This window comes from Apiospora phragmitis, assembly GCF_038363925.1.
Source record: "Apiospora phragmitis strain CBS 135458 chromosome Unknown utg000005l:1.0-4161743.0:1.0-4166827.0, whole genome shotgun sequence".
NCBI classification, from domain to species: Eukaryota; Fungi; Ascomycota; class Sordariomycetes; order Amphisphaeriales; family Apiosporaceae; genus Apiospora; species Apiospora phragmitis.
This window is the reverse complement of record NW_027117403.1, coordinates 2478043-2498175: the sequence shown is the minus strand read 5'-3', so window position 1 is coordinate 2498175 and position 20133 is coordinate 2478043. Positions and strand designations below refer to the sequence as shown.

General features: G+C 52.9%; 6 protein-coding genes across 6 annotated transcripts; 3 read left to right on the top strand and 3 right to left on the bottom strand.

Annotated features, from left to right (window-relative positions):
• Positions 1 to 28: 28 nt before the first annotated feature.
• Positions 29 to 2097, top strand: PG994_004781 (uncharacterized protein; the record flags this gene model as incomplete). Its single annotated transcript, XM_066856190.1, has 4 exons — positions 29 to 109; positions 343 to 972; positions 1049 to 1335; positions 1374 to 2097. 4 exons carry the CDS (start codon positions 29 to 31, stop codon positions 2095 to 2097), a joined length of 1722 nt encoding a protein of 573 aa, XP_066718357.1.
• Positions 2098 to 3206: 1109 nt separating this feature from the next.
• PG994_004780 (uncharacterized protein) lies at positions 3207 to 8515 on the bottom strand (the record flags this gene model as incomplete). The annotated part of the gene is made up of 5 exons (XM_066856189.1): positions 3207 to 4292; positions 4415 to 6904; positions 6973 to 7026; positions 7156 to 8216; positions 8281 to 8515. The coding sequence occupies 5 exons, from the start codon at positions 8513 to 8515 to the stop codon at positions 3207 to 3209; spliced, it is 4926 nt and encodes a 1641-aa protein (XP_066718356.1).
• A 258-nt stretch (positions 8516 to 8773) lies between these two features.
• PG994_004779 (pre-mRNA-splicing factor SLU7) lies at positions 8774 to 10375 on the top strand (the record flags this gene model as incomplete). The annotated part of the gene is made up of 1 exon (XM_066856188.1): positions 8774 to 10375. The coding sequence occupies one exon, from the start codon at positions 8774 to 8776 to the stop codon at positions 10373 to 10375; it is 1602 nt and encodes a 533-aa protein (XP_066718355.1).
• A 273-nt stretch (positions 10376 to 10648) lies between these two features.
• On the bottom strand, positions 10649 to 11405 carry PG994_004778 (40S ribosomal protein uS4; the record flags this gene model as incomplete). The annotated part of the gene is made up of 3 exons (XM_066856187.1): positions 10649 to 11057; positions 11151 to 11249; positions 11341 to 11405. The coding sequence occupies 3 exons, from the start codon at positions 11403 to 11405 to the stop codon at positions 10649 to 10651; spliced, it is 573 nt and encodes a 190-aa protein (XP_066718354.1).
• A 482-nt stretch (positions 11406 to 11887) lies between these two features.
• On the top strand, positions 11888 to 12668 carry PG994_004777 (60S ribosomal protein eL21; the record flags this gene model as incomplete). The annotated part of the gene is made up of 3 exons (XM_066856186.1): positions 11888 to 12016; positions 12163 to 12230; positions 12290 to 12668. Exons 1-3 carry the CDS (start codon positions 11981 to 11983, stop codon positions 12666 to 12668), a joined length of 483 nt encoding a protein of 160 aa, XP_066718353.1. The 5' UTR covers positions 11888 to 11980.
• A 2690-nt stretch (positions 12669 to 15358) lies between these two features.
• PG994_004776 (uncharacterized protein) lies at positions 15359 to 17537 on the bottom strand (the record flags this gene model as incomplete). The annotated part of the gene is made up of 2 exons (XM_066856185.1): positions 15359 to 15866; positions 15928 to 17537. The coding sequence occupies 2 exons, from the start codon at positions 17535 to 17537 to the stop codon at positions 15359 to 15361; spliced, it is 2118 nt and encodes a 705-aa protein (XP_066718352.1).
• Between the last annotated feature and the right edge of the window lie 2596 nt (positions 17538 to 20133).

The following is a 20133-nucleotide window of genomic DNA, read 5'->3' as shown; positions in this document are numbered from 1 at the left end:
CGTAGAAGGGCCTGTTTTCTATGATACCATGCCCATGCACAAGACGGCCAACATCGCAACACAGCATATTTACACGGCAATATGGGAGTCCGTATCACTTCATGGAACGGTAAGCTTATTAGGCCCACTCTCACTACTCTCCGAGAGACTAGCTTCTAATGTATATTCATGGCAGTGAACGGCATCAGGTAAGAAGACATGATGTTGGCTGATCTCCTTGAAGGTATCATGTCTGACCATAGGACAGAAACCCATTTGGGTACCAGCCATGGCGGGAAAACCGTACATTCGAGGTAATCAACACTTGACCTCTTTCTCAACGCATACTAAGAAAGTGAACAGTACATGTTTGGTATACTACAGGCCGACATCGTAGTGATGCAGGAGACCAAAATCCAGCGCAAGGATCTTCAAGATGACATGGTCCTCGTGCCCGGCTGGGATGTTTTCTTCAGCCTGCCCAAGCATAAAAAAGGCTACTCGGGTGTGGCCATCTACACGCGCAACTCGGTATGCGCACCTATCCGCGCCGAAGAGGGCATCACGGGCGTTCTATGCCCGCCAAACTCCACGACCAAGTTCTGTGAGCTTCCCGAGGACCAACAGATTGGCGGTTATCCTCGCCCGGGCCAGCTAAGTGGTGTTGTTGACGACGCCACGCTCGACTGTGAAGGCCGCTGTGTCATTCTTGAATTTCCAGCCTTTGTACTCATCGGAACATACAGTCCGGCCACTCGAGACGAGAGTAGGGATGACTTCAGGCTCGGCTATCTCGAGGCCCTCGATGTGCGAATTCGCAACCTCGTTGCTATTGGCAAAAGAGTAATTCTCACCGGGGATCTGAATGTTGTTAGGTCTGGCGCCGATACTGCCGGCCTGGCCGAACGACTACGGAAAGAAGACATGACTATGCAAGATTTCTTCTCGACGCCCTCACGCCGCATCTTCAACCAGCTGGTCTTTGAGGGAGACGTTCATGGACAGAGGGACGAGGGTCGAGAAGAACCAGCACTCTGGGATCTTGGCAGACTCTTCCATCCCACACGAGAGGGAAATGTACACTTGTTGGGAGACCAAGAAGAACCATAGGCCTGGAAACTTCGGCAGCCGCATTGACTATGTTCTCTGCAGTGACAATATGAAATCATGGGTTGAGGACGCAAACATCCAAGAGGGTCTTATGGGCTCAGACCACTGCCCAGTCTACGCCACCTTCAGTGACGTGGTTCAGGTCGATGGCAAAGACGTCCATCTGAAGGATCTCCTGAACCCCAAGGGAATGTTCCAGGATGGACAGCGTCTAGGGGAGTGGACGGCAAAAGACCTGCTGCCTCTGTCTGCGAAACTTATCCCCAGTTCGATCGACGACGGAGCATTAAGGACATGTTCTCCAAGAAACCTGCAAGCACACCTAAGCCTTCTGCGACCCCCATCAGCGTAGAACCATCTACTCAAAATACGACTGTGCCAGAATCCTTGCCTTCACCTATTCGGGCGAGGGACACACTCCAATCTTCTCAGCCAGAATCGGTCAGTTCAGCCGCGTCGCCAGCTAAGCGCTCAGCAAGCGGTCTGAAGCGAACACCGTCTGCCGCCTCGACCAGCAGTAAGCCACAGAAAAAGGCTAAAACGGCCTCGGGTAAAGAGGCCGCCACGAGTAAAGGCCAAAGTAGTCTCATGGGATTCTTCAAGCCCAAGACCACAAGCGTTACTGATCAATCACCTGGTCCAGGGGATGATAGCAATGCTAACAGCCCCAATGGCATGGACGGAACCATGGATGCCCCCAGCCTGTCAGCCACTAAGGTCCAACCCACGACCGAGGGGATACCACAATCTGATACAGACACCACGCAACCGCCAGCGAATCCAGCGAAATTTATCGACCCGATTGAGTCCAAGGAGTCCTGGTCGAAGTTGCTCGGCAAGCGAGTGGTCCCGAAGTGCGAGCACGGCCAAGATTGCATAAGTCTTGTGACGAAGAAGCCTGGTGTCAACTGTGGCCGGTCTTTCTACATCTGCTCTCAGGCCTATCGGTCCTTCGGGTCAGAAGGAGAAGAATACCGAGTGGCGCTGTGGAACTTTCATCTGGAGTAGTGACTGGAACGGAAACTCGGCAGCTGGGTGAGCAAAAGAATGCTGGCATCAGTCAATACATTCGAAACATATGGAATACTGGGGCATGGGGCGAGCATCCTATCATCCACACGGATTTCCCCCAGCACGAAGAGGTTCATAAGAACGGGCAAGAGGTGCTCCCAATCAGTGCGCGTTGCTGAGAGGATTCGCAGTTATGGCCAAGCTCGAACACTCGCTGTCCATACGAGCTAAGTTACAAGGGGTCACAGCCGATACGGAGGTGACTGGCGTGCCGTGTCTTCTTCTTCATGAAGTCCAGCCTTATCTCATATCACTGTACGAAGCTTCGTACAGTGGAGATGCACCAGTCAACAGCTCCAAAGGCCCAACATCTTCTGGCATGTTGGAGGTCACAAGAGGAGGATTTTCACCGGCAGGACAGTAGTGAATTGTGCTCGTCGAGGAAATGGACTCGACGGTGCAGGGTGGTAGCAAGCAGTTCGCTACGATAGTCAGGTAGAGAAAACCAAGAGATGACATTGTGCCGTCTGTAATTACCACGACGACGAGGGAAATAACGCTGGAGGAAATAATCTAAAGTACCTAAGCTGCTCAACTCCCAATAAACTACCAAGACTCGTCGAAGTTGAGAGGGGTTCATATGTCAAAACAGAGTGTTCCTCTTCCAACCGCCACTGGGGCCAATGGCTCAGTGGTTGCTGCGGCGTTTACCTATTCCCAGTGTAAAAGGCAGCGGTTAGAAAAAAATACTCGAGGCTCGTGTTTCTGGGGTGGATTTTCGTACGGTTCGATCCTGACGCAGGGCGGACCTAGCTTTTTTTCTTTTTTCCCCTTCACCTTTCCTGTTTTATATTACTCTTTCTTTCCCGTGTTCCTTTCCATCTCTTTTTATGTTATAATCGAAGATGCTGTAATTCTAGTGAACGCATTTAAGATTAGAGCCTGTCACTCTTGGTGTTTTGCTTGCTTCCGTCATCTTACACCCTGAAAATACAATGTGGAAGGCCAAAACCGCTTAGCCCAAAAACCCATATGCATGTACGATATCCTAGGTCCTTCTCTGTATTAATCATTATTACGCGTGGTCTATCCCCATCGCACCCTCCTCACCACTCCAGTAAATCCCGCCTCTCCACCTCGTCCACCAACGCCTCCACCACGGGTCCCACCAGCCCCCTTTCGGTGCGGTACCGCGCCGCTTGCTTCATGCGCGTGTAGAAGACGGGGCAGTCCTTGCTGTCGCAGGGCACCTCGTCGAGCAGCGACAGCCCCGCGCAGCTACGGCACAGCTTGAGGACGTCGGCGAACTTGCGCTCCTCGGCCGCGAGCTGGGCCTGAAGCTTCAGGATCGAGGCCGGGGCGTGGCGCCGTCCCTGGCAGCGCAGGCACAACATGGAGATGGAAAAAGAGGAAGAAGCGGCGGTGCCAGCCGCACCATACGTGTTCTTGTTCTTGTTCTTGTTCTGGTCGGGGTTCGTCTTGGCGCCGCACACGAGACACGAGGCCGCCTTCATGTACGACTCGAGCGTCGCCTTGCGCAAGAGGCCGCCGCCGCCTTTGGTGGCGTTGTTGTCGATCCGGTGCACGCGCTGCACCTTGGGCATCTCGTCGTACCAGCCGCGGACGTTGGCACCGACGAGGTTGAAGATGCGCTCGAGCGGCGGGATCAGGTTCTTGGAGATGTAGTACTCGGCGTCGAGCCCGAGGTGGGCGTGGCGGCCACTCAACAAATCCTCGGGCGCGACGCAGCGGTCGATGAGCCGCGCCCCCGGCGCGCCCGTGACGACGACATAGGGCACGCGCTCGCCGTACTGGGGCTCGGCGCGCGCGTCCTCGAGCATTTTCTTAGTTGAGATCAGCGCGCCGGGCGGCGGCGGGCCCCGGTCGCTGTAGGTGCCCAGCTTCACCTCGCGCGCGAAGCAGAAGTCCTGGATTGAGACGGTACCGCGCATGATCTTGCGGCACTGCGTCTGGAAGTACTCCTTGACCTGGCTCAGGTCGGCCGTCTCGAACAGGATCTTGAGCGCTTTCTCTTCGATCATCTGCTCAGCAGGGGTGCCGTCGCGGCGGACCGTCTCGATACCTTTGGCATCAAAGTCGGGCTTGACCTGATCGCGCGATTCGTATTTGTATCCCACGTACCGCTTCTTGGCCAGCAGCAGGCAGGGATGGTACACCTTCTCGAACTTCAGCTTGATCGGCGAGGGTTCATGTGGGTGATCGTTTTAGCAATCTCCTCGCCTATGTCAAAAGCCTGGTCCTTGGTCCGACCTGGGAGGTAGATAAAGAGTGAGTCTGTGTCTCCATAGACAACCTCGGCATTCCATTTTTGCACGGAATGGATCAGGGCAATGGCACGTTCTAGAGTCTCCCGCCCAGTCTGCACAATACTGTCGGCGATCTCGGAGCAGGGCATACGACCTGAGAAGGAAGCCGAAGTGTATCCATACGTGACGTTGGCGAGAAGTTTCAGAGCCAGCTGCCTGTTGTTCAGGAGTTGCTGTAATGTCTTGTCGGCCTTGTCCTGCTTCATCCCACTCTTGACCATTACACGGGTCTCGAGGATTTCGGTCAACATCTTTGCTAGCAATGACTTCCTGACCTCGGCCTTGCTGTACATCATACCATTGGGGGCAATATTGACGTGATCCTTGAGCAGTTCTAAGAGCCTATCCTGTCTCTTATAGTCTGCAAACCCCATCTTGCTCGCACCACCGCGCCAGTTGTTGATACGGCCGAGGAAGGTTGAGTAGCAGTAGTTGTATGCTATCATCACACTCGGATACAGACTCTGAAAGTCCAATACCAAGAGCGGACTGTTGTAGAACGCACTTCGTGGCTCCATGACCAGAGGAAGACACTCGAGAGCGTTTTGGCCGCCAACTTGCTTTCTGTCCGGGGAGACCAGAATGAAGTTTTCAGGTTTGGCAATCCGGAATATGATGGACTCGACCTTATACTGCGAACCTCGCGAGAAGACGGAGAAGAAGTCCACACCAAGAAGACGGGCCTGCTCGCTCGTCCGCGGAACCAACTCATTGGCCTCCAGGATCTCGATATCGAGTCTGGTTCGAGTCAGGTAGTAACGAAGGAGCTTCGCCAGGTCGCGTGGTCTGTTGTTGATGTACCAGTCTGATAAGGTTCTCCAGTTGTAGTGTGGGATTCGGCGATGGAGCAAGTGCCACACCACATTCTCCATGGTGTACTGTAGTAGATTGAGCTCGCCACGCATGGCGCGCCAGACGTTGATCATATGCCTGCCAGTGACCCTGATGGTAGACGTCGTATTGAATCCCCAACGGTCGGCTTCTTTGCCAAACCGGCCAAAGGACTGAACCTTCATACGTGAGAACTCGTCACATAGGTTATAGTCGTATTTAAACCTGGACCTTTCGATGAGATAACCCCATGAGCTGCCATGAACTTCATAGCCTGTAAGGATATCGGGATCGTGCGTCCGGACTATTTCAACCATCCGCACCATCAAATCCAGTTCCGAGCTCTCCTCGTATATTTCGGCAGTCGTCTGGCTCCGTATTCTTTCAACTATAAGACCGTCTTCGGATGCGACGATAATGCCGGACCGGACATCTGACGTCTTGCTATCACTGGAATTGAGGTGTTCATCCGACTTGGAACACCAGAAGATACACTGGACCTCGTCTTCTTCTGGGTTGGGTACTAGCCTTCCTCTCGTATTGACATGAACCTCCAAGCTCATTGTACTCATGTACTGTGCCTCGAACTGAACACTTGTAGACTTCTTCTTTTGAGAATATTTGAAGCCGTGTTTGTTCTTGAGTGTGGCCCCTTCGATTTGAGACAGGTAAGGCTTAAGTTCTGGGTCGTCTTGAATCTGCAAGGCAGGTTCTTTGCTATCAATGTCGCCTTTCCTGTCCCGCCACCACTTCTCAACCTCGACGCAACTAGGCGGTGGCTGAGCAAACTCCCAACTTCGAAGACTACATTCCCGCCGCTTCCTTCTGTAGTCTTCTTCATCCGATGGCCTAAGAGCAGAGTGCTCAAGTTTGATGCCAAAGGTTGCCGCAGAGCCACCCATTTCATCGAAGTCCGGGAGATAAGGGATGGTGTTACTCTCCAAGCGGAATTCCTGTCCTGCGTACTCACGGGTACGTTGAGGCACGTCCTTATCATTGCTATAATATGCATCTTGATAGATGACGTCGGGAAGATTGTTGTCTTGCATGGTAGCGAGAACATCCTTGGCCAAAGGTGGTGGCGTGGCGAAGATGAAGAAATGGGCATTTTGTCTTGGTGTACAGCCCACATCAATACTTGAAGTCACTTCATTCGCCTTCGATATGCTTTGAGACGGGAAGTCATATGTTTTCTTTGGCGGCTCGAGACTCTTGTCCAACGAACTGTTATGCCCAGGTGGTAGCGAGTCCAATGTCACTTGTTTCTTGTATGAGCTGTCCTGACTCTGTTGAGAGCTGGTCTGTTGGCTAAGCCGTAGCCGCGTGCTCGGATCGTTTGGATCTTTCACAACTGGAAAGCTGAGAGTTTGGTTGGTACCACCCCCAAAGCCTTGGCTTCTCTTTTTGGCCTGTGTCCCTTGCGAAGATGCCTGAGTAATAGACTGGCTAATCGTTGCAGGGGTCTGATCATGCGAGGAGTTCTTGGTAACCCCTGGAGTCTGGCCCTCATGATCCAGTAAAAACTCTACGCGTCGACGTTTCGGGTGCTGTTCACCTTGAGACGGAGTTGGGGGCCGTTTCGTGGTCATATCCAGAGATACATCCAAGTTTACATCTTTCGTAACTTTACTAACAAGTCCATGTTCCTTTGCGGTTTCTAACAGTTTCTTCGACACTGGAATAGGGAGAAATTGCCCGACTTTAGCCGACTGACGTAGACACCCTCGGGAAATCCTTCCGGCACATCAGGGCCTATATAGGGCTTGTTCTGGGTGGAAGTTGAGAAACTTAAATGGTTAGAAGGTTGCAGTAGGATGGTATTGTTCCGCGCCCCTGAACCCAGGGGCGTCGTTTTTGTCGGGCTTCCTTTAATTTTCGTCCGGCTCCCAAGCCCTACTGCAGAATTTGTGGATGTCTTTGTGGTTCGCAGAGTCTCTTCGTCCGAGTCGTCCGGGAACAGGCCATCGTCACCCATGGTGTTCGCTAATATTTGCTGATCATCAACAATAATGCTGCTCGCGGGCTGCACCTCAGCACCGGCCTCTAATACAGGTAGGCCAAGAGACGGGCGAAGGTTTTGCGGATAGAGGTCCTCTACCGATTGCAAAAGCGTGTTGACAGTGTTTTCCAACGGAATTGGCTTCACGAAGTTGTCAAAGGTGACCTGGGTTCCATCACCCTTCCGGTTTTCCTCCCGAACCATGTCCACGATCTGTTCCCGGTATTCCTCTTCATGAATCCATCCAGGTACCTGAGAATTGCGAGGATCTGCTGACATGGAGATAAGGGCGTCGGCAGGAAAAGGACTGCTCCCTGGTGCTGGGTTCTTCATTCTCCTCTTCCGACGTCTGGTTTCGTCTTTCCAAAGGCCAGCCATACTGTGCACGAGCTTCATGTCCGGTGATAAAGGATGAGTTCTCTCAACGAAATCGTGATGCAACTGCCTCTCCTTGATTTCAAGCCGGTTGAGGATATCTTGGACACATATGTCGACCTCGATAGAGCAATGGCTGGCACGAGGGAGATCTGAGCTATCTGTGATACAAGCAGCTGAGACGGACTGGCTGTGCCATAGATGAATCGAGTTCTCGTCGTCATCATGGCGCGGTACAGGGGCACGAAAAGATACCTTGCGACTTTCGATATAGCCGCAGCCGTAAAGGTTATAATCGGTCATGAATTGTAGGAGGTACTGCAAATGTGCCTCATATGGCTGGAATCTCCGTTTCATAATGACGCCCTGTTGCAGCAGCTCGGCCAACCTCGTCATGACCATAGGATTGAGCATGTATATCTTGAGGTAGAACCGGTAGCCCACGTAGAAGCCATAGAAGGGAATGCCCTTGGCGAGAGTGATCCGGGCAACGAACTTGGGATCCTCGGCGTATACATTACGCCGGTAGCTCACCGCCAGGGCATGGTCGATGGAGAGGTGCAAACGATAGATATAAGCACCGACTGCACTTGATGATTAGAAAAAAAGCAGTTCATGGCTCGTACGGTTGGGAGTAAGGGGGTATACCATCTTCAGGCAATAAGCTACCATCATACTCTATGTAGAGATACGGCAAAGCTCCATGGATGTGAGCACACACTTTCTGGCCGGTTTCCGTCGATCCAAAGACCCGGACGACAGGAAGCTTTGGTTCCTTCTGGGCCTGGGATGGATGGACACCGTTCCGGAGCTGCGGGTCATATTGGGTGGGGGCTGTCTGGTAATGGTCTATGCAATTCAGTCGCACGCGGAAGACGTCCATGATGGCGACGAATGCCACATATAGACAGTTCCGGCAAGCATACAGTTGACGCAGCAAAGAAAAACAAACCCAGTATTTCGTCGTCTAAACCAAGATAACCGTCAATTACTGCCATTAGTGCTTTGTTTCGGCCGTTTATCGAGAGGTGCGACGCGCCCGTCACTCATAAGCAGTTACACGCGCTTTAGCCAATCGCATTGTCAGGTGGCAACCTGAACTCCAGCCACAGCTTTTAAAGTTCTTGGCTTAGTTACCAAGATGCATTGCAGGCACCAGCCACATTCTGGAACTTCACTTTACTCTTCTTCTCAACATCTACGACTTTTGTATCTCCGACAGTCTGAGCTGGACGTTGGCATCTTAGTGGCCAACCATTACCGCTTTGCACATCTGTTCCTACTTTTGTTCTCGCCAAACCAACCTCTTCATCATGCCGCCGCCACCGCCCCGTCCCGGCGGAACGACGCCCATACCAAGGCTTCGGCCGCATCGAAAGAAGAGAACGTCTACATCCCGTCTTTCATCAGCAAACGGCCCTTCTACGCCGGCGAGGAAACAGGCGACAGCACCGACTACCTAGAGCATCAGCGTCTGCAGCAACAGAAAAACAAGGACGACACCTCGAAATGGTACGACCGCGGCCGGAAGGCCGGCCCCGCTGCGACCAAGTACCGGAAAGGCGCATGCGAGAACTGCGGCGCCATGACGCACAAGGCCAAAGACTGCCTGAGCCGGCCCCGCGCCAAGGGCGCCAAGTGGACGGGCAAGGACATCCAGGCCGACGAGGTGATCCAGGACGTGCAGCTGGGCTGGGACGCCAAGCGCGATCGCTGGAACGGCTACGACCCGCGCGAGTACCGCAACGTCGTGGAGCGCTACAACCAGATGGACGAGCTGCGAAAGCAAGTACAGGATGGCGGCAAGACCGGCGAGGACAAAGACGACGACGGCGAGGATGAGGACGGCCAGAACGCCGGCGAGAAGTACGCCGAGGAGTCGGATATGAGCAAGCACCAGAGCACGGCGACGCGGCAGCTGCGGTTACGGGAGGACACGGCGAAGTACCTCCTGAACCTGGACCTGGAGTCGGCCAAATACGACCCCAAGACCCGCAAGATGGTGGACGCCGGCGCGACGGCCGACAAGGCGGCGCAGCTGTTCGCCGAGGAAGGGTACCTGCGGGCCTCGGGCGACGCCGCCGAGTTCGAGCAGGCCACGCGCTACGCGTGGGAGGCGCAGGAGAAGGCGGGCGACACCCGCCAGCACTTGCAGGCAAACCCGACGGCCGGCGAGTTCTACCGCAAGAAGGAGCGGGAGGAGGCCGAGAAGAAGCGCGCGGAGCGCCTGAAGGCCCTGGCCGACAAGTACGGCGGCGAGGAGCACAGCATGCCGGCCGAGCTGCGGGACGTCGCGGTCACGGAGTCGGAGCACTTTGTCGAGTACGACGAAGCCGGCTTGATCAAAGGAGCACCCAAGGCTGCCGCCAAATCAAAGTACGCCGAGGACGTTTTTGTCAACAATCATACTGCGGTATGGGGCAGTTGGTGGTCAAATTTCAAATGGGGCTACGCCTGCTGCCACTCCTTTGTCAAAAACAGCTATTGCACTGGAGAGGAGGGCAAGAAGGCCTGGGAGCTGGCTGAGCAACACAGGACGGGAGGCAATCTTACAGTAGAGGAGCAAGCAGATCAAGATGCCGAGGCTGCTCGTGAAAAGGAGGCAGAACCACCCAAGCCCGTAGCTAAGAAGCGTACGGCAGAGGAGATGATGGAAGAAGAAATGGAGGAGTATAGAAGGAAACGGACAGCAGCAGCTGATCCAATGGCAAAATTTCTGGGAAAGGACGAGCTCGTTCAATAGCCTAGAGCCGTCTAGATATCAAATTTAATCTTCACAATCACGATAGCAGAGTCAAGGCTGTGAAACCGTCGATCACATTAAATCAAAACAAAAATCTAGTATAGTATCATTGTAGGTGATGAACTTTTCATGCATTCCGTGATCCCCTGGCCTAACGCCTTGAGCTATGGATGGTACAAGCCCCCGTGCTCATTGTATGAGAGATGACCGGATCTCCTGCCCAGTTAAAGATCCTCATGAAAATCATTAGGAGTATCGTAAGGGGAGAGATATTTACTCTTCTTCCTCCTCCTCGCCTTCATCACCCTTCTCGGCAGCCTTGGCCTTCTTTCTTCGGACACGGCCGGGGCGGCCGCCACCGAAGGGCGAGGTCAGAGAGAAGTCGATGTGCTTCTGCGAGTCGAGACGGACGATGAACGAAGGGACGTTGACGATCTGCTTGCCGACGCGGATGTGGCGCTGGCGGATCAGGACACGGGCGTGGTGGATGGACTTGGCGAGACCGAGCTTGTAGACGCAAGTCTGGAGGCGGCGCTCCAAGAAATCCTCAACCTTCAGGGCCAGGACGTAATCGAGCTTCATGCGGGACTCGTCGAGGACACCGACACGCACAAGGCGGCGAATGAGGGCATTGCCTTCGAAGAGACGCTTGGGGTCCTTCTCGTCGAGGGTAAGCAGCTGACTGTTGGAGGAGCAAGATTTATTAGCATTTGATATCCCCGTGGAAAAAGTCCTAATTGCCACTTTGGAGTAAAAGGTGTAGAGTAACACTTACCGGGCAGCACGACGAATCTTGGACAGGGTGAGCTGGACACGCCAGACCTCACGCTTGTTGCGCAGACCGTACTCGCCAACGAGCTTCAACTCGGAGTCACTACATGGGGGAAAATACCAAAGTCAGTTTCGTTGATCATCACGACTTAAGCAGAGAACAAGCTCTGGCTCATTGGCCGGTGAATACTGACAGTCGGGCGGCCTCGAAGGGGCGACGGGGGACCTTTGCAGTCTTGGAGTAAGACAGAGGCGCCATTTTTACGACGTTGCTGCTGTCTTTCTTCTTCGGTTGAGGAGATTGACGATGTGAAGAAGAGGGAAGGTGGGATATGTGCGAAGTGTCGTGAGGTAGATGGAAAAAAAAGAGGACCACAGGCAGGACCAGCAGCACCAAAATTCGTGACCAGCCAAACCCACACACAATTGGCACAGCGCGCAGGCAAAGTGAGTGCAAAAGCGACGGAATTCGTGTGGTGGATGGTGCGCCGAATCGATAAGGGTGGGTCTAGGGTTTTCGTCTGGCAAGTGAAATGGGCTTCAGTGGGAGCTGGCAATGGCTGGCAGGCACAGCGGCTTACCTAACACCAGGTCCAGTCTAGTTCATTAGTTGGGGCTTCTGCTTGCAAAGGTGGGAAAGACCAAGACCTCCCCCCGCACAGACCAGGCAAGCGGGCTTTCGTGTCTTCCACAAAAATTCCAGAGGCCCTACCAGCCAAAATTCCCGTTACCTGCGGAGATCCCTAGTCCAGCAAAAGTTCGATCATCTCAGAATCCCACGAACCGAACATCACCACCACCCCCCTTCAGTAACGACACCACAACACCGTCAAGATGGGTCACGCTGCAGGTCTCCGCGCTGGTACAAGAGTACGTTCAACTCCGAAAGAAAATACAAAAAATTAGAAGATGTTTTGGCTTGGTTGGAGATTTCGAGAAATCCAATGCAATGCGGACGACGATAGATGGAATATGACCCGAGGACAATATCGCTGACATGAATTTCTGTCTTACAGTATGCCTTTTCCCGGAACTTCCGGCAGAAGGGTATGATCCAGCTGTCCACATACCTCCGCCAGTACAAGTACGTTGCGATTCGACTTGGAATGGGAGCACACGCGGAATTCTAACAATTGGCCACAGGGTCGGTGATATCGTGGATATCAAGGCAAACGGTGCTGTTCAGAAGGGTATGCCCCACAAGGTTTACCACGGGAAGACCGGCGTCATCTACAACGTCACCAAGAGCGCCGTCGGTGTCATCATCTACAAGAAGGTGAAGCACCGATACATCGAGAAGCGCATCAACCTCCGCATCGAGCACGTCCAGCTGTCCCGTTCGCGTGAGGACTTCATCAAGCGCGTCAAGAAGAACGCCGAGCTGAAGAAGCAGGCCAAGGCCGACGGCAACCCCGTCCAGGTCAAGCGCCTGCCGGTTGCCCCCCGCGAGGCTCACGTCGTCTCCATGAAGGACAACAAGCCCGAGACCGTTGTTCCCCTGGCCTACGAGACGACTATCTAGAGGAATACGGTTGCTTGGGGGTGTTGTGCTGCGTTTTCACTGGGTCTTCGGTCGGTTTGCTTTTTACTCACATCTGCATGGGGTTCTACGAGTATGGATCTCGTCCGGTCTGGTCCGAACTGGACTGATGACTTTCTACGAGCATGGCATTTAGGATCATGAACAAAAGAAAAAAGTCACCAATACCCAACGACTCAACTTTGTCTTTGTGCCACTTGATGTCTCGGTTACATGTATATGAAAGGCAGGCATTCGGAAAGTTGCTGTGATGAGTGCATGTTTGATGGGTTACGGCAGTCGTTGCAGTGTCTGCGAGCTGGCCGCAGGCGTCTATGATGAAGTGCCAGTTCTTGTAGACTACCAGGAGAGAGCACCGCAAGGCCGAAGACTGATGATGAATAGAGCCGAGATAAAAGTCAATAATGATATATGAACGCCCACATCACATCGTGTTGCAATCCACCATAACGCCTCTTAAAAACTGCCCCTGTTGCCCGGAATATGTACCAGACCAGCGTACAGCTTTTGCTTCTCACTTTTCCCTCATTTCATCGGCCGATCCAACCTTCACCTTGGATGTAGCCTTGTCGTACAGAGGAGTTGTCTCCTCCTTTTCGTCTTCTTTCCTCTTGAGAAGCTGGACTCAATCGTCATACCCAAAGCCCTTCCCTAGTCCCTTGCCCCTCGACGGACAGCATAGCTTTTCGGAGCGCCTACTATGATTACGTTGTTCCTGGGGGTAGAAGCGCTGCGACTACGGCTGGTGATGAGCGCGCTCTACCTTGCGGTTATGGCACGCCCGGCACGCCCTGATGATCCCTGAGATCAGATCGCAACGGCTTGGCAAGTCGTCCTTAGTATATCAGATGTGACGTGACAGCAATCCACCAGAGCCTGGCCTCCACCATAGATGACGACGAACTTGGGCAGAGTTTCTGAACGACACTTGTCCCGAGGACACGAATGCGACATTACGTATATTCACAACTCTACTGCCAAGTAGCAGTCGTGACTTAGCCTCGCAAGTCAACCTACTGGGAGGAAATATATGAAGGTGGTGGTTTGTTATTCTTTTCGGCTCACATTCGTTCAGCCACCACCAGCATCATAGGGTGTCTCGACCACCTTCTCTATCCCAGGCAAGTCGCAAGCTTCAAGGATTTGTCATGGCGATTCTATACACGAACATCGGGCATGTCTCTGGGCGATTAGAGAAAGGGGCAGTGTGAATATGGCACTCTGACGACGATTATGATGTACCCGCAACGAATTCACCAACCCAACTCTTTGGGTACATGTAAGTATTCAGCCAAGCAATAAGCAAACACCAGGCCATGTCAGGTGAACGTACGCCCATACAATCCCACCACGAATGTGAACACGGCAACAGAACGCACCACAACCAACAGCGGAGCGCATGAAGTTTCACCAGATTTTCCTGACAAGACCATTCTCGCAAACTTGACCTCAAGCTACTAGTCTCGGTGGAGTGCTGCTTGTATCTGTGCCGCCCCAGCCCATGACAACTTATACCCTTCGAAAAGGAATATCTCGTTTCGGTTTTGGAAGGATCAAGGATCCCCCTTTCCACTGCCCGGTACCAGGCACGATGACAACTTGCGGGGTGGCTGATCACGTCCAATCGCATTCAGCTGGCGGGTTCTTCTGTCACCAGCTCCTGGCTGCTGGCTTACAAGGTGTTACGTTCACCCCTTTTGAAGGCATGGATGAATTTGCAGTAAGAGACTCGGGCCTAAGTGGACAGGATGCCAATGATGTTAGGCCCAATCAGAAGAGGCACGATCGAGAGAAAGCACATTACAACCGAGAATTACTTCAAAATGTGACTTTATTATGTCGAAAGATGTGAAAATCGTTCGCTTTGCAGGGCCCAACAAGGGCACCTGCACTTCTCCGCAGTAAGTACGTTTGCGACTACATGCAGATGTCAACTAATTACAGGTTGCTTGGTACTATGCGTGTGCGCGCTCATGTTATTACGCTTTGCGTTTCCAACATCGTCGTACGCGAATACACGCACACCCATGTATGCGTGTATATACGAATATGTGCATCTGCAAGCAAAGCAGGGCAGAGCCGTAGAAGGCTTTGCCAATTATATCACTGCACCAAGCTTTTCCATCCAAACCCCAGCTCCCTCGGCTCGTCTGCTGGGGAAGACAAATGTACTATACCATTAGGTACGAAAGGTTAATGACTCGAAATTCAACGCCCCTTTTAAATGCTCAGACCAATGCCAGAAGCAGAGGGAGCACATGTAAACACCTTGAACCTGCCAATGAAGATGAAGGGACACTCGCAAACGGATTGCGCTTTCTAGACACGTATGCATCACAATGCAAGTGAAAGACGCTGCTCCCAAATCATGAGAATCGTTTTAAAACGTAAAAAGCCGAGATGAGTCTCAGCAGAGAGTGAAATAGTCGTCAAGAGACCGGGGGTATATGACTTGAAAAGAGTATAGATTTGCTCGTCGTCAGAATAGACTGGAACAGATTCTGATGCGAGGAGAAGGTCGTATAGTTGGTGAGAAGATGAGTGGTACGTATGAGTGATTCCAGTCAAAGAAGAGGGAGCATGTCCCTGATAGAACGAGTAAGGGCATCGCAAGAGTAGATCACGAAAGGAATGGCCCCAAGGCGTCTGTTATTTAACCATGTGGCGTTTGTTTATAAGCCGGGATAGGCACCTCCAGGCATACCACCACCACCACCACCGGGCCTCCTAGCAGGACCCAATTCGAAATCAGGATTATTGTTAAGAACATTGACCTCGTTTTGGTTCGCTAGTTTTCGTGATGGCATTGGACCGTAGCCTGCAGGAGGTTGGTAGCGGGGATTGATACCTCTCTGGGAAATGGACGTAAAGTTGGACCGCTCCGAAGGCGCCGGGCTCCTAGCTCCAGCTGCGGCATGCATATCATCATCGTAGCTTGGCTCATGCATAGGGTCACGCAGTGGGGCCGGGCCGGGTTGAAGGGCTCGCGGTGGGGGTTCGGTGAAGCGCGGATCTACATCTTCGTAGTAGTTTCCTGAGTCACTGGCAGCTGGGGCTGGGGGTGGGGGAGTCTGAGAAGCGAGCTCTGCTGCCCGTGAGCCAATATTGAGAGGCGAAGGCATCCTGGGAGAGTTTCTCCCCGGGCCTTGGTTCCAGGCTTGTCGGGGTGGCGTGTATTGGCTGTCAAAGCGGTTAGTGATCACCTGCCAATTGAAGAAATACGGATTGGGGGAAAACATACTCGTCCTGGCTGTATCTTGACGCCTCGCTCATGTAAGTGTCGTGTCTTTGAACCCTCGCCTGTTGCAACGCAAGCATGCCGGCCACGTCGGCGTCGCTATCTCTTATACCATTGAACTGGCCAAAGCCTGGCGGCGCATGAGAAGGGCTGCCAGTAGCAGCATCCATTTCTACTGCCTGACCCACTGGCCCTGAAGTATCTTTATCAGTACCCGGTAAAGGGGGTGGAGATTCCGCTCTGGGCAATTCACTGACTCGGTCAGGATTGTAAGCTTCGAAGCCTCCTGTCCCCGTATTTCCAGTCGATACACTAGGCATTGAAGGATTCGCGCCATAAGGCACTCCAGGCGCAGGAGATCCGTTGCGTGCCGGCCCATAGGCACCGTATGCGTCACCAGGCGGCGGGCGGCGGTCAAAGCCCCCGTTGCCGCCGTAATTAGGGGGCGGAGGGCCCCGACCTCCTCGCATCCCAGCACCGTAGCCTCCTCTCGGTGGTCCGTAGCCTCCTCGTCCGTTCGGACCAGGTCCATAGCCGCCACGTCCTGGTCCACCGTAACCTCCTCTGCCACCGGCGGGCGGACCGTAGCCATAACCTCCTCTGCCGTAGCCACCTCGACCACGAGCGCCTGCGGGTGGAGGACCACCACCTCGTCCTCTAGAGTTCATGCGTTCTTGGGATGGTCCACGCCTTACACCATAGGCTCCCTGAGGAGGTTGGATCGTATTTCCATACTGATCTCTTGGGAGAGACGGATTAGATCCTGAGCGCTGCGGGCCCCCACCGTAGACAGCATTAGGTGGGCCATGCATGTCGACAGGAGGATTGTTTGGCGACCGCTGGGAAGGCGAAGAAGAAGTTAGAGGGATACGCTCATCGCTGCTGCGATCGTCCTTCTTCTCATAAGTAGCAAACGAAGGCAGCTTATCACTAGGTCCATTGGCACCACTTACAACCGGGACTGTAGGTTGCATCGAGGCCGGCGTTGTAGTAGGGACAGGTTGTTGAGCGTTGCGGTTATAGTAATTCTCGCCGCTCATTTCGGCGTTCTCCGCGATTCGCTTTTTCCTGGCCTTTCTGCTAACAACAGTACGGCGCATAGCACACGAGACCAGACCGCTCAAAGCCACCAAAATGGTAGAGGCCAGGACAATGTATGAACCCCAAGCCATATGAGGAACGAATAAGAGGACGTCGATCAGGAAGGCAAGGAGACAAACTAAGAAAGTGAGTATACCAAAAATGAACAGTGCCAATAGGTATCGAGACGAATGAGAAGGCGAGTGCATATGAGCAATTACTGCCATGATGAGCATGATCAGGGTGAAAAGGGCGGCGACAGGGTGAATGATCAGGATAGCCGAGAGGGTGCTTCGCGCCGAGTTGGGGAGATCGAAATCGCCCGACTTGGCAGCCTCAATGGCACTGGCATCGTATCCAATTTCTATACCACTGCACGTATCGCCTCTACACCAGCCAAACACTCCAAAGCTGGTGCCCTTGAACGTCCCTAAAGGTATGGCCTTGATGATGGGGGTTGAAAGAACAGACAGCAGGAGCATAGCGAATGCTGCGAATAGCAGGATCGTTAACGGTGTCGCGGGGCGTAACATGGTGGCGACGGTAAAGAGCGCGCCGACTCAAAAGAGTCGCGCTGAAGTAGGGAGATATCTGCTGTAGGACTCGATTTTGTGGTGCACCTGTACTCGGGGAAAATTCCAGGTGTCGATGTAGAAGATGCTGTCGGCGCCGATCGTGGTGATGAACTGCGTCTACGAGAGTTGCGGCATAGGGTGCGCGTCGTTCTGATGTTGCTTCCAATTTTCTCTTCAATGAATTTCTCCAATCCTGCTTCCAGATATTTCCGCGGCTCAACCAAGCAATTAGTTTCTGCCCATTCAATCAAGAACGACACCGACAGTCGAGTCGTAGGTTTCCGATAGTCGACGTGATCCAGCACTTTCCCCAACCCTAAATTTCGACTTGTACTACTTCGAGTCGCAATACCACAGAACAAGCCCTGGGACAACCGATCGATCAACTGACGGAAAGGTTTCGAATAGGACCTCTAGGCAACGAAATGAGAATGAGTGTGAGTGAGTGTGTCGACGTGTGTGTGTGCATGTGGACTTTGGACGTATGTGAGATGAAACAGAGCTGGACGAGACTGGAAGGGTGGCGGACTGGTTACACCTAGGAATGTGGCAGTGCCAGCCCTTTGGTCAAGTCAGGTCTAGGTACGTTTCGAGGTTGAGCGAGCGACTGACTGAAATGAAAGGGAATAGAAACAAGCAAGCCGGTTTAGATTGGTCTTGGAAGATTGGAGAGAGCCGAAATGGGGGGGGGGGGCATGGGGGGTGGGAAGAGTGCCCCCGACCGTATCGTGCGTGCGAATGAATGCCCAGGGATGCCCAGGCCAGACCCAAATCAGTATCAGTTTGACTGGGTACCTGGCCTAGTGGGGATTCCAATGTTCCCTCTGACGAGCCAGGCAGGTCTATCGTTGTCTCCACCCCTGATCGCTTCCATTACGGTGGGCACAGTGGACTTGCTAATGCATGAGAACGATGCAAGAGCCCATGGAATCGCCCGAGTCGCTTGCGCTCCGCTGTGGCTATGTGCATACATCAGACATGAAATGTATTTGATCGAGGCAAAATAACTGAGAGCTTTTTTCGTCCCGCGTTTCTGTTGCTGATAGGCTTGTCCTGCTTCCGATTTGATTCACCACCGTGTTCGATGACATACTTCATGCACTTGAATCAAGATGGCTGGTTCAATATCCCGTCATATCCAACACGGTTCATACCTACATACATGACATGACATACTTGTACAAGTATCCTGAAGGAGTAGGCTATGTACTCAGACACGCATGCCCTGCATCGATTTGCTGGCGGGAGAATCACCGTAAGCTGTAGACTCTACGCGACTAGGATGGCTAAGGTAGGAGGAGATAGCGGTACAAGCCCTGGCTGCTTAAAACTGATTATCTTCCAATGTTTGGAGATACTAGATAGGTAGGTATCCCTCGCACTGCCCAGTTACAGGGGAGAACAAGAAGTCAGAGGTCAACAATCGCTCAGGAAGTCTAATCCGGAAAGATTTGAGAATGTTTGATTGTACCCCAGGCACACCTCATACGTCGTTGCGCATCAATCAGTGATTGAATCTCTTCCTCCGATTCACCAACGATGGCGAGCGGTAACTGGCAGTGTCAACGGAAGACAACTCAAAACGCCCTGTTAGTTTAGAGTTGAGGTTCGACGGCACCACCGTTCCTGTTGCGCCAGTGTTACGAGTACAATGGTCAATTTCGACACCAACGCCCCCAAGGTTCATTAGGGCTCAGCGTTGTTTTATTTGATGTTATGTGTCGCAATGTTGACGTTGTCCCTCTCCTCTACTTACGCTTCCTATGTACTTAATGAGTGCAATAACTGGAAAACAGGATCTGGTGCATCCCCTATCAACAAAACCGGTACCGACATCCCATATGCCCATGCCTCTAGGCTAAAATCGAAAAAGAAGTGGTAGGTACGGGATACATTGTATGCATCCGGCCGCACGTGGGTGTCATGAGGGCTAACTCGCGATTATAGCTCACGAAAACCGCGCCTTTTCGTGTAGTAGGTAGTATGATTGACACCCTATCGATCCTCGTATTCACTACTTGGCCTGAATCAAGAGAGTTGAGCATAGGCATACCGGATAGACTGGTCTCGCGGTCAATGGACAGCCGTCTACTGTCATAGTCGCCGTTGAAATGCCACTTGGCACAATCTTCCTACCCTCACCAGCAAAATTTTGTTCCGATTGTGACTTTCCCCAGGCACTTTGAGTCAGTGTTCTTCCCCGCGAGAATGTGTAAAATGTCAACTGCCAGTCTGGGAAAGGTCCCCGCCGATACCAGGCGAACCAACTGAATGCTGCCCCCTGGGAACCCGTCTTATCCGGCCAACTGCAGCTGTCGTATGACTCGTGAACGGTCATCTACTCAGCTGCAAGCATAACCAGCCTTCCTACCAGCATAGAGGAAAACATTCCAAGCGGCTTACTATACTCTTCGCGCTGCGAGGTGCCTCCACGATCTATGTATCGACATGTAGTTATCAAGCATTGGGCATGCTTCGGACCAGGCGTTCCAAGACTCGGGCCCAACTTTTCTAGCGTCACAAAAAACCCCGAACTCCAGCTCATTCGGAAACG